Source organism: Cololabis saira, chromosome 4, assembly GCF_033807715.1.
Source record: "Cololabis saira isolate AMF1-May2022 chromosome 4, fColSai1.1, whole genome shotgun sequence".
NCBI classification, from domain to species: Eukaryota; Metazoa; Chordata; class Actinopteri; order Beloniformes; family Belonidae; genus Cololabis; species Cololabis saira.
In genome coordinates this window covers 6,085,619-6,099,126 of record NC_084590.1, presented here as the reverse complement: position 1 = coordinate 6,099,126, position 13,508 = coordinate 6,085,619, and the positions used below count along the sequence as shown (strand labels likewise).

The following is a 13,508-nucleotide window of genomic DNA, read 5'->3' as shown; positions in this document are numbered from 1 at the left end:
GACTGGGGACATTGTCAGACGGTGGAAGGAATACTTTGAGGATCTCCTTAACCCGACTGACATTCCTTCCACTGAGGAAGCAGAGGGTTGGGGCTCGGAGGCGTGCTCATCGATCACCCAAGCCGAGGTCACCGAGGTGGTTCGTAAGCTCCTCGGTGGCCGGGCACCGGGGGTGGATGAGATTCGCCCTGAGTACCTCAAGTCTCTAGATGTCGTAGGGCTGTCTTGGCTGACACGCCTCTGCGACATTGCATGGAGGAAGGGGACAGTACCGCTGGGGTGGCAAACCGGGGTGGTGGTCCCTCTGTTTAAAAAGGGGGACCGGAGAGTGTGTTCCAACTACAGGGGGATCACACTTCTCAGCCTCCCGGGGAAAGTCTACGCCAGGGTACTGGAGAGGAGATTACGGCCGATAGTCGAACCTCGGATTCAGGAGGAACAATGCGGTTTTCGTCCCGGTCGTGGAACACTGGACCAGCTCTATACCCTCCGCAGGGTGCTCGAGGGTTCATGGGAATTTGCCCAACCAGTCTACATGTGTTTTGTGGATCTGGAGAAGGCATTTGACCGTGTCCCTCGTGCCATTCTGTGGGGGGTGCTGAGTGAGTATGGAGTCCGGGGCCCTCTACTAAGGGCTGTCCGGTCTCTGTATGATCGAAGCAGGAGTCTGGTTCGCATTGCCGGCAGTAAGTCAGACTTGTTCCCGGTGCATGTTGGACTCCGGCAGGGCTGCCCTTTGTCACCGGTCCTGTTCATAATTTTTATGGACAGGATTTCTAGGCGCAGCCAGGGGCCGGAGGGGATCCGGTTTGGGAACCTCAGGATTTCATCTCTGCTTTTTGCAGATGATGTTGTCCTGTTGGCTTCATCAGACCGGGACCTCCAGCATGTGCTGGGGTGGTTTGCGGCCGAGTGCGACGCGGCAGGGATGAGAATCAGCACCTCCAAGACCGAGGCCATGGTTCTCGACCGGAAAAGGGTGGCATGCCTTCTCCGGGTGGGTGGAGAAGTCCTGCCTCAGGTGGAGGAGTTCAAGTATCTCGGGATCTTGTTCATGAGTGAGGGAACAATGGAGCGTGAGATTGACAGGCGGATCGGTGCAGCGTCCGCAGTAATGCGGTCGATGTACTGGACCGTCGTGGTAAAGAGGGAGCTGAGTCGAAAGGCGAAGCTCTCGATTTACCGGTCAATCTACGCCCCTACCCTCACCTATGGTCATGAACTTTGGGTAGTGACCGAAAGGACAAGATCGCGGATACAAGCGGCCGAGATGAGTTTCCTCCGCAGGGTGGCTGGACGCTCCCTTAGAGATAGGGTGAGGAGTTCGGTCACCCGGGAGGAGCTCGGAGTCGAGCCGCTACTCCTCCACATTGAGAGGAGTCAGCTGAGGTGGCTTGGGCATCTGTACCGGATGCCTCCTGGACGCCTCCCTAGGGAGGTGTTCCAGGCATGTCCCACCAGGAGGAGACCCCGGGGAAGACCCAGGACACGCTGGAGAGACTATGTCTCTCGGCTGGCCTGGGAACGCCTCGGACTCCCCCCGGAAGAGCTGGAGGAAGTGTCTGGGGTGAGGGAAGTCTGGGCATCCCTGCTGAGGCTGCTGCCCCCGCGACCCGGTAACGGATGAAGCGGGAGAAGATGACTAACGCTTTGAGCTAAGAGGCTGAAATTCTAGACTCTGTATCAGGAGGTGACTCTCATCCACTGTGCCGAGGTCCAGACCCATGCGACCTTCGGAAGTGCCAAAGGTCACCGTGTCTGGTGCCTTTTTCGGGCCTTTTTTGTGTGTTTTTTGAATAATTCACTAACGTTTTGAGCTGGGAGGCTGATTTTTGACTATGTTGCAATGCAGAAGGCCCTTTGCTAGGATCGTTTGGTCCCGTGGATGTACGACTTCCACAGAGCTAGTTGGCGTTGCAGAGGGTTCACAGAGTTAAGACTTGGCAAGCCCAATCTAGGCCCCATATGGAGGCCACAGATCAAGTTTTACTTGGTTTGGTCAAATGTTGTGGCAACGGTGTCCGTTGGAATGTTGGAAAAGGAGACGTTTCAAAGCCACGCCCATTGAAAAGTACAGGTCCGATCTGCACCAAACTAACGTCTGTCTGATCAGGGGATGCCCCCAAACAACATATAAAAAATCTAGACTCCTAGCTAAAGGCGTTAGTGAACTAAGCATAAAAAGACACAAAATAGGCCCTGTTCCATTAGTCAGGACGCTCTCAGAGCTAAAGGGTTCTACACTGTTGCAGAAGTCATAGAAATCTGAATTGTATATGTTGTTTGGGGGCTGAATTCTATTGTTCAGGTTTTAAAATTCTAGCTAAATACATAAAAAAGGGAGGTGAGGTATGAGCTTCATAACAAAACTTCTGTGCCTACTGAGCATTAATAACATGGGGTTAGTCATAGAAAGGGGCGATAACAGCCTCCTGCGCCTACTAGTAGGTAGAGTAGGGCCCTACTGGCCCATATCTATGGGATGATTGTTATCGTTTTGTCGTTCATTCAATGGTATGACAGCAGTCAAATCGGGTGACAGATCCCATTGACTTCGCATAGTACTATATCCGTGGTGCTCCCATTAAAACCTCAATAAAACACTGCTAAAACAGCGTTAAAAACATGCTTTTACAAACTGACAGTAACAAACAGTACCTTGCGCGACAAAAACTCATAATTTAGCCACTAAAACAAAGAATAATATATAGATAATAATAATGTCATATCCGTGTATATATCACAACAACGGTATCTATTGATTTGCATTGTACAATATCCGTGGTGCTCCCATTAAAACCTCAATAAAACACTGCTAAAACAGCGTTAAAAACGTGCTTTTACAAACTGACAGTAAAAACAGTACCTTGCGTGACAAAAATGCATAATTTAGCCACTATAACAAAGAATGATATATAAATAATAATAATGTCATAATCCGTGTATATATCACGACCAAGGATCCCATTGACTTTGCATAGTATTATATCCATGGTGCTCCCATTAAAACCTCAATAAAACACTGCTAAAACAGTGTTAAAAACATGGTCATACAAACTGACAGTAACAAACAGTACCTTGCGCGACAAAAACGCATAATTTAGCCACTATAACAAAGAATAATATATAAATAATAATAATGTCATAATCCGTGTATATATCACGACCACGGATCCCATTGACTTTGCATAGTACTATATCCGTGGTGCTCCCATTAAAACCTCAATAAAACACTGCTAAAACAGCGTTAAAAACGTGCTTTTACAAACTGACAGTAAAAACAGTACCTTGCGTGACAAAAATGCATAATTTAGCCACTATAACAAAGAATGATATATAAATAATAATAATGTCATAATCCGTGTATATATAACGACCAAGGATCCCATTGACTTTGCATAGTATTATATCCATGGTGCTCCCATTAAAACCTCAATAAAACACTGCTAAAACAGTGTTAAAAACATGGTCATACAAACTGACAGTAACAAACAGTACCTTGCGCGACAAAAACGCATAATTTAGCCACTATAACAAAGAATAATATATAAATAATAATAATGTCATAATCCGTGTATATATCACGACCACGGATCCCATTGACTTTGCATAGTACTATATCCGTGGTGCTCCCATTAAAACCTCAATAAAACACTGATAAAACAGCGTTAAAAACATGTTTTTACAAACTGACAGTAAAAAACAGTACCTTGCGCGACAAAAATGCATAATTTAGCCACTATAACAAAGAATGATATATAAATAATAATAATGTCATAATCCGTGTATATATAACGACCAAGGATCCCATTGACTTTGCATAGTATTATATCCATGGTGCTCCCATTAAAACCTCAATAAAACACTGCTAAAACAGTGTTAAAAACATGGTCATACAAACTGACAGTAACAAACAGTACCTTGCGCGACAAAAACGCATAATTTAGCCACTATAACAAAGAATAATATATAAATAATAATAATGTCATAATCCGTGTATATATCACGACCACGGATCCCATTGACTTTGCATAGTACTATATCCGTGGTGCTCCCATTAAAACCTCAATAAAACACTGATAAAACAGCGTTAAAAACATGTTTTTACAAACTGACAGTAAAAAACAGTACCTTGCGCGACAAAAACGCATAATTTAGCCACTATAACAAAGAATAATATATAAATAATAATAAAGTCATAATTCGTGTATATATCACGACCACGGATCCCATTGACTTTGCATAGTATTATATCCATGGTGCTCACACGTAATTATACCACTTTCCGTGTTGGTACCACGGAAAATAGTGGTGAGAGGTCGTGGGAATTTCACGGATTTTTGTGAGATCAGGTTGGGAAAGAATGAAATAGTTTTACATTCTGACTGTAGAGGAAATTGTGCTAAAAAACTGAATAACATTTTGTTTTACCTGAGCAAGTGACTTCAACAGCTTTACCAGAATATCTCGTAACGGAGCTGCCGCAGTCTTGGAGAGTAGATTCATCACCTGTACAGTTGAACTCTCTGCTCCACACTGGAGCCTCTGGGTCTCCATAGAGCGCCCCCTGGAGGACTGAAGGACTTCCACAATCCAGCTCCCTGCACACCACCTCAGCATCATGCTGGTCAAAAGCATGTTGACTCACGGGGGACCATGACTGGTTGGACTTCACCTCCAGTCTGCCTGAACACCGACTAGAGCCGTTCACCAGCCTGACTGAGTCTGTGGAAGAAGAGCAGCAGATGTTTCATGTGGAACATGTTTAACCCTGTCTTTGGGACCCAATTCTTCTATCCTTCTTTCCTCCTGCCATGCTCGCTCCTTCCTTCTTCCTCTCCTCCTTTCCTTCTTTTTTTCCCTCCTATACTCATTTTTCTTCCTACATCCCTTCCGTCATTCGTTCCTTTATTACCTTCTTTGCTTTTCCTTCCTTCTTTCCTTATTTTATCCATTCCTTCCTTCTTCCCTCCCTTCTTTCTTTCCTTTTCTCCATTCCTTCCTCCCTCCCTTCTTTCCTTTTCTCCCTTCTTTCCTTTCTTTCTCCCTTCCTTCCATCTTTTCTCCCTTCTTTCCTCCCTTCCATCTTTTCTCCCTTACTTACTCCCTTTCCTACTTCCTTCCTTCTTTTCTCCTTTCTTCCTTACTTCCTTCTTTCCTTCCTTCCATCTTTTCTCCCTTCCTTCATTCCTTCTTTTCTCCCTTCATCCTCCCTTGACCCAAAGACAGCACAAGGGTTAATACAGTGGTTTTCATATCTATGCCATAGTTACGGTAGGGCTGGGCAATATATCGAATATACTCAATATATTGTGGCTCGTAGTCTGTTCGATGTAGAAAATGACTATGTCGTGAAACTCAAATTTACGTTGTTATGCATTTACTTTTAGCCGCAACATTTAACTCAGGGTTTACACACTTTTTCTCATCACTCCCACTCACAGAGAGTTAAAACAAGCACACTTAGTTACATATGTCAGTGCGTGCAACGTCATATGCCCTCACCCTACAGAAAGGTAGACTAATTGACAGTCATCTCAGCCAATGACTAGCTGCTGTCACTTCCTCATCCATAACCGTCATGCTACCGCGCTTAGTGAAGCAATCACCCGTTTGTATGAACCCAGCATCGGCTAAACAAGTATTTTTAGATTATGCCATCAAGTCAATGTGTTAACCCTTGTACTGTCTTCGGGTCAAAATGACCTAATTCTCCTGTCCTTCTTTCCTCCTGCTCTCTCCTTCCTTCTCCCCTTCCTTCCTTCCTTCCTTCCTTCCTTCCTTCCTTCCTTCCTTCCTTCCTTCCTTCCTTCCTTCCTTCCTTCCTTCCTTCCTTCCTTCCTTCCTTCCTTCCTTCCTCCTGCTCTCTCCTTCCTTCTTCCCTCTTTTCTCCCTTCCTCTTTTCTTCCTTCTTTCCTTCCTTCCTTCCTTCTTTCCTTCCTTCCTTCCTTCCTTCCTTCCTTCGTTCCTTCCTTCCTTCCTTCCTTCCTTCCTTCCTTCCTTCCTTCCTTCCTTCCTTCCTTCCTTCCTTCCTTCCTTCCTTCCTTCCTTCCTTCCTTCCTTCTTTTTTCCCTTCCTTCCTTCTTTCCTCCTGCTCTCTCCTTCCTTCTTCCCTTCCTCTTTTCTCCATTCCTTCCTTCTTTCCTTGTTTTTTCCCTTCCTTTCCCTTCCTTCCTTCCTTCCTTCCTTTCCCTTCCTTCCTTCCTTCCTTCCTTCCTTCCTTCCTTCCTTCCTTCCTTCCTTCCTTCCTTCCTTCCTTCCTTCCTTCCTTCCTTCCTTCCTTCCTTCCTTCCTTCCTTCCTTCCTTCCTTCCTTCATTCCTTCCTTTTCTCCCATCCTCCCTTCCTTCTTTTCTCTCTTCCTTCCATCCTTCTTTTCTTCCTTCCTTCCTTCTTTCCTCCCTTCTTCCCTTCCTCCTTCCTTGACCCAAAGACAGCACAAGGGTTAAACGGTATATTCCGCTGGAAACGTCTAATGGCACCTATGTAGATATTTTAGCGGGGTTCGGCTGAAGGTTGACTAACTAATATAGATTGACATAGAATGGGTGTGTTCTTGCACTCATCCACTGTTTTATATAGTTTCACGTTATACAGGCCTAGAATTAAAAAGCTGAATGCATATTTTTTTTAAACAAATGAATATTGACAAGAAAAAAACGTTGAGTTTATACGTTCAACAAAAGAAAACTGCACTGCCTTTTAAGTTGCATTTTCTTTAACTTTACAACCTTTACTGTTTTTGGATTGTAGTTGAACTGGTATTCTGCTCATGTGGTTCATGTTGTGTCAAGTTCATGAATCTGACCTGAACAGATGAACTCCACGTGGGAAAAGGAGGAACGGAAGACGATTATATCAGAACTCTCCAGGTTCAACATGGAAGTCAGAGCATCAGGTCTGTCAGAGGAAGATGAAGTTCTTCGTATGGACACCACAGAACCACAGTCCAGCTGTCTGCACATGGTGGCGGCTGACGTCAGGTTCCAGTCCCCGGTCAAGTCTTCCTCCTCTGGTGTCCACTTCCCTTGAGTTTTCCTCTCCAGTCTACCGGCACAGCGACCGGCTCCTTCCACCAGCCTGATTTCAGCAGACGACACTGAGCACAGATGGAACACAGCAAGGTGACGTGAGTTCATCTCCAACTCGTAACTAATTCTGCTCATTTCGTGTTATATCGGCTTACCTGCTGGGTGTTCAGACGAGAGTCCTGAGGAGAGATCAAAGAAGAATCATTAAAAAAAAACATTCAGATTTCATCACCTTTCTTCCATGATGTCTACATTTGCACACTAGAAACCTCCAAACATGAACTAGTATCGTTCTTCTTCTGGTCTCACAGGAATGCCACAGAAAGCATGCCTGCGGTTCCTCTCATTGTATCTTCACTTGCTTTTAGTTCTGTGTACAGAAATCTATTTGTTTTTAATTTTATACTCAGAGGTGCCAGCAACAACAGGTTTCCAACCAGTTTTCTCATAATTTTATGAAGCTTTTTTTTCTTCTCCTATATATATATATATACATATATATACATATATATATATATATATATATATATATATATATATATATATATATATATATACATATATATATATATATATACATATATATATACATATACATATACATATATATATATATATATATATATATATATATATATATATATATATATATATATATATATATATATATATATGTATATATACATACAAATCTGAAACACAAGAAAAACACACAACTGGCACACACACCTTTGGCATCTGAAAGTGAGAAAACAGACAAAAACAGCAACCATTCCAGGTCTCTAAAACTGATCATTATTTCCAAACGCAAGGCGAGCAGATTTACAACAAGGTGATAGTTAACTTTTGAGGAATAGTTTGTCATCTTGAGAAAAGCCTCGTGTCACCATGGAAGAAAAAACTATGGTCATCTAATTCAGGAAGTGACATCATGTTTCCACTCATGATCATTGACATTTTATGATATCATTTTAGTAACAGTCTATCACTATCCTTACAGGTTTGAATAATACACTGAGTAGTCGTTAACCACGTGTAGTAGTTTTATTAGATGGAATGATTGTGTCGTTGTGAAACAGTGAGACATGTTCCACATCCACAGGATGTTTGTTTCAGCTCGTCAGTCAGATAAACTGTTGAAGTTGATTAAAACATGTCGATCAAAGCAGTGCACACACACACACGCACACGCACGCACGCACGCACGCACGCACGCACGCACGCACGCACGCACGCACGCACGCACGCACGCACGCACGCACGCACGCACGCACGCACGCACGCACGCACGCACGCACGCACGCACGCACGCACGCACGCACGCACGCACGCATATGAAGTACTATTAGCGTCTTTAATAGAGGAGCCGCGCGCAGCAGCGTGTGTGTGCACGCGTGAATAACATAGAGAATTTTGTTACACGTGCGTGCGTGCGTGCATTGTTACGTACGCAGACTACATCACGCGTAACAAGAAGCTGCGTGCTACACTAACAGCGTGTGCACGTCTGTCTGTCAGTGTTAAAAGATTTCTTTTACGCGATCACACACACGTGCGTTCGCATTCTCTGACTGTTCGCAACCGGAAGTAAATTTCCTCGGTGCGCAACAGACGCATCACTTAAGCGTGTCGTGTAGTTTCTCTGTGTTCCATTTTCATCCAGTATATGGTGCTATCGAGTCAATAATAGGCACAACTGCCCTTAAATGAATAAAGAAGGAAAGTAAGACAGCTTCCTTTGTTGGACCAAAGAAACTTAGGTAGCGTGCAGTAGCACATGGCTACTTAATATGCAGAATGACATCATTCTGCATTCTGCACTGCGGGAAGTAGGGGTGCTGGGGGTGCGGCAGCACCCCCTCCTCTTGGTACCGGACTTGGTACCGGACCCCCTCCAGCTCCCGCCCCCCCTCCAGACAGGAGGGAGGGATGATGGAAATATAAAATAAAATAAAACCTGTCACATTATTCAAATAAATAAAAGGTTGGCGTAGGCTACTGTATTTTATAGTTATGACGGGCTGCTGTGCCAGTGTGCCACTGTATAGGCCTAGCCAGGGCTTAATTTGAGGGGGAGCAAGCCGGAGCGCGCTCCGGCAAACCTGTAACAAATAAATATATACTTTTACGCACCGCTGTGCGCTCATATCAATTCCAAAAATACAATAAACAGCACAACGACATAATGGTAAACGTTATACATCTATGTGGTTTAAAAAGTACAGTTGGGTTGCTTAATCTGTCTCACACAGCGCATCTGTGTGTGTGTGTGAGTATTATTTCGGTTATTTTACCCTAATTTAATGGATCTTATTGACGGAAATGTATGAACCATATGCTTGTTTTACTTCCTTTGAGTAATAAAACCACCAATTCTCTTGCATTGCCCCGTTATCAAAATATATGCCAGGCCCAGTGCTTAATTTGTAAAGTGGGAGGTCCCGGAGCGCAGAGGATGAGCACAGAGCTGGAGATTGCCCATCTCCAGTGCGCTTTTGGCTTTTACGCATGGAACGAAAAAACAACACACACAGATGCGCTGTGTGAGACACATTAAGCAACCCAACTGTACTTTTTAAGCCACATAGATGTATAACTTTTACCATTATGCCGTTGTGCTGTTTGTGTTTTTGGAATTGATATGAGCGCGCAGCGGTGCGTAAAAGTATATATTTATTTGTTACAGGTTTGCCGGAGCGCGCTCCGGCTTGCTCCCCCTCAAATTAAGCCCTACAGTGGCACACTGGCACAGCAGCCCGTCATAACTATAAAATACAGTAGCCTACGCCAACCTTTTATTTATTTGAATAATGTGACAGGTTTTATTTTACTTTATATTTCCATCATCCCTCCCTCCTGTCTGGAGGGGGGGCGGGAGCTGGGGGAGGGGGTCCGGTACCAAGAGGAGGGGGTGCTGCCGCACCCCCAGCACCCCTACTTCCCGCAGTGCAGAATGCAGAATGATGTCATTCTGCATATTAAGTAGCCATGTGCTACTGCACGCTACCTAAGCTTCTCTGGTCCAACAAAGGAAGCTGTCTTACTTTCTTTTTTATTCATTTAAGGACAGTTGTGCCTATTATTGACTCGATAGCACCATATACTGGATGAAAATGGAACACAGAGAAACTACACGACACGCTTAAGTGATGCGTCTGTTGCGCACCGAGGAAATTTACTTCCGGTTGCGAACAGTCAGAGAATGCGAACGCACGTGTGTGTGATCGCGTAAAAGAAATCTTTTAACACTGACAGACAGACGTGCACACGCTGTTAGTGTAGCACGCAGCTTCTTGTTACGCGTGATGTAGTCTGCGTACGTAACAATGCACGCACGCACGCACGTGTAACAAAAATGTTCTATCATCTTCATGCGTGCGTTCATGCGTGCGTTCGCAAAAAACGTGTAAATGTTACATGTAGTCACTACGCGTACTGTGATCACGCGTGTGCAGCAGTCATTACGCATGAACGTGCGCGTACACGCGTGACCGTTATAAATCAATGGGGAAACTACATTACATGTTACCCGTTGCTTTGCTGCACAGGCGTCAAAGCACGCGCGAGTGACACGCTCAGTCGACAGGTGCGCACGCATTATGACTCGCATGGAACTTCATAGCACGCACGCACGCACGCACACACACACACACACACACAGTATACTGTTGCACAATATGAGAGAATGGAGGAGCATGTGAAAGTTCTGAATGTGGAATTTACATTTCAAAAACGCCCTGACGGCACCTTTTTTTTTTTTTTTTTTTTTTATTTAATATTTTTATCCCGGTTTTTTTCCCATTTTTTTACCACCCCGTGCTCCTACCTACTGACAGTCCTGGGCATTGCCATCCTCTACCAACCCCAGGAGGGCCCTGCACTGAGCTCAGGTCTCCTCCTTAACCTGAGGAGTAAGCAGGCCGCATCTTTTCACCAGACAGGGTGGGGTTTCTCCGGCCGAACGTAGCGCGTGGAAGGATCACGTTATTCCGGCCGGATCCTCCCCACCCCATCTGGCGCCCCGGTTGGCCAGAGGGGGCATGTATAGCCCAGGACTGTGTGCATGTTTTTGTGAGGGTAGCTCACATTAGCTACCCAGGGGAACACGGGGAGAACATACAAACTCCACACAGAAAGATCCTTTCGCCAACCCCACCCATGGTGTGGGCACTGAAGTCATGGGGGAACTAACACGCACTTCAGCACCCACAGCGTCCCCCGGCGGGAATCGAACCCAGGACCTTCTTGCTGTGAGACCGCTGCACTACCAGCTGCACTACCAGCTGCGCCACCGTGCCCCCTGACGGCACCTTTGATGAAGGGAGAGTGATATGTGTTCTTTGTGGAAAGGACTTTGCTCACCACCAAAGCAGCTCAAGGTTAGCCTACCACATAAACCCAAAGCACCCGGTCGAGAGTGCAGCCAGACCTAACGTTAGCAGCAACGCCCCCCCTTTATCTGATTGGTCCATATTTGATAGTTCCCCAAAAGTCACCAAATTTTGCACGCAAGCCAGGCTGCCGAATAATTTGATATTTAATGGTTTGCATTAATGGGTGTGGCCTATTGGCTCAACAGCGCCCCCTAGAAAATTTCGTACCTCAAGCCCCACAATACAGTTTGACGTACATGAACAAAAATCGGTACACACCTGTATCATGTCGCAACTTAAAAAAAAGTCTCTTGGCGCCATGGCCAAAACCGAACAGGAAGTCGGCCATTTTGAATTAATCGTGTAATTTTGGCGCAATTTATGCCATTTCTTTGGTCGTTAATGCAGCCCGAACCGTAACGTGCCAATCGACCAATCAGAAGATGGGGCAATGCTAATTTTCACCAATTATGTTCAAGGACTCAAAACCAAGTCCAATGACACCACCCACGACTCTTTACGTCAAACCATTCAAAAGGCAGAAAGTAGGAACCATCAAATATGGACCAATCAGATGAAGGGGGCGCGCGCTTTTTTTGGCGTCTATCGTCGCCACGGTAACGCTTTTGACTGAAAAAGTAATGCGCATCGTCGCAGGATCGAGACGCACATTTTGATGTATAACACACCTGGGTGCACGTTACGGTTCGGGCGAAGAAACGGCCGAAGAAATGTCATAAATTGCGCCAAAATTACACGAATAATTCAAAATGGCCGACTTCCTGTTCGGTCTTCGTTCATGGCACCAAGAGACTTTTCTTTAAGTTTCGACATGATACAGGTGTGTACCGATTTTTGTGCATGTACATCAAACCGTATTGTGGGGCTTGAGGCACAAAGTTTTCTAGGGGGCGCTGTTGAGCCATTAGGCCACGCCCATTAATGCAAACCTTGAAATATCAAATTTTTTACCAGGCCTGGCTTGCGTGCAAAATTTGGTGACTTTTGGGGAACTATCAAATATGAACCAATCAGATGAAGGGTGGGCGCGCTTTTTGGCATCTATCGTCGCCACGGTAACGCTTTTTACTGAGGAAAGTAATGTGCATCGCCGCAGGATTGAGATGCACAATTTGATGTATAACACACCTGGGTGCACGTTACGGTTTGGGCGAAAAAGTAGCCGAGGAAATGGCATAAATTGCACCAAAATTACACGATTAATTCAAAATGGCCGACTTCCTGTTTGGTTTCGGCCATGGCACCAAGAGACTTTTCTTTAAGTTGCCACCTGATACAGGTGTGTACTGATTTTTGTGCATGTACGTCAAACCGTATTGTGGGGCTTGAGGCACGAAGTTTTCTAGGGGGCGCTGTTGAACCATTAGGCCACGCCCATTAATGCAAACCATTAAATATCAAATTTTTCGCCAGGCCTGGCTTGCGTGCAAAATTTGGTGACTTTTGGGGCACGTTTAAGGGGGCCAAAAGGCCCTCTTTTCGTCGGAAAAATAAAAATGAGAAGAAAAAAAATTCCTACAGATACAACAGGGCCTTTGCACTTTCAGTGCTCGGGCCCTAATAATATTTTTGTAATGTTATCAGGAATAGATATAACTTTCTTGGGTAATGAATCCAGCACTGCCTGTCAGGTTAGATATTTTTTCCGTCCATTTTAGCCCATTTGGGGCTGTACCCCACCAAGGGGTTACATTTATCTTGCTTATTAGATGCCAACACGGAGATGGCAGAATGTGCAGTCCCCGAAATGACCACTAGGCTTCAAAAGTGAGTCCATCTCCACTGATCACCCATCATGGGAACATCATTAAGTTGAAACAGCCATACTGGGCCTACTTGGCAGTGATGGCAGCCAGCTTGACTATGGCTCTGAAGTGGAGACATTTGTGCAATGATATGAAAACAACCATATTGTGTTAAAATCCCCCACCGGCCATCCAGTAGACGGGGGCCGGCCCTCCGAGCCGGGCCAGGGCCCTCCGAGCCGGGCCAGGGCCACACCGTACCTCCACGGGCGCCCCCGGCGCCGCCGGAGCCCCCAGACGGAGGGGGAAACGGTCCAACATCCCCCCATTCATACTGAC

The 13,508-nt window shown here is 45.3% G+C and overlaps 1 protein-coding gene across 1 annotated transcript in view; it reads right to left on the bottom strand.

Moving 5' to 3' along the window:
- Positions 1–7,377, bottom strand: part of LOC133442195 (scavenger receptor cysteine-rich type 1 protein M160-like) — a 35,165-nt gene extending 27,788 nt beyond the window's left edge. Inside the window, exons 1-4 of the mRNA XM_061720143.1 lie at positions 7,362–7,377; positions 7,186–7,209; positions 6,808–7,098; positions 4,432–4,725 (exon numbers count right to left, since the gene is read on the bottom strand). Of these exons, the coding sequence (XP_061576127.1) occupies positions 4,432–4,725; positions 6,808–7,098; positions 7,186–7,209; positions 7,362–7,377 (625 nt within the window). The remainder of the gene's footprint in view (positions 1–4,431; positions 4,726–6,807; positions 7,099–7,185; positions 7,210–7,361) is intronic.
- Between the last annotated feature and the right edge of the window lie 6,131 nt (positions 7,378–13,508).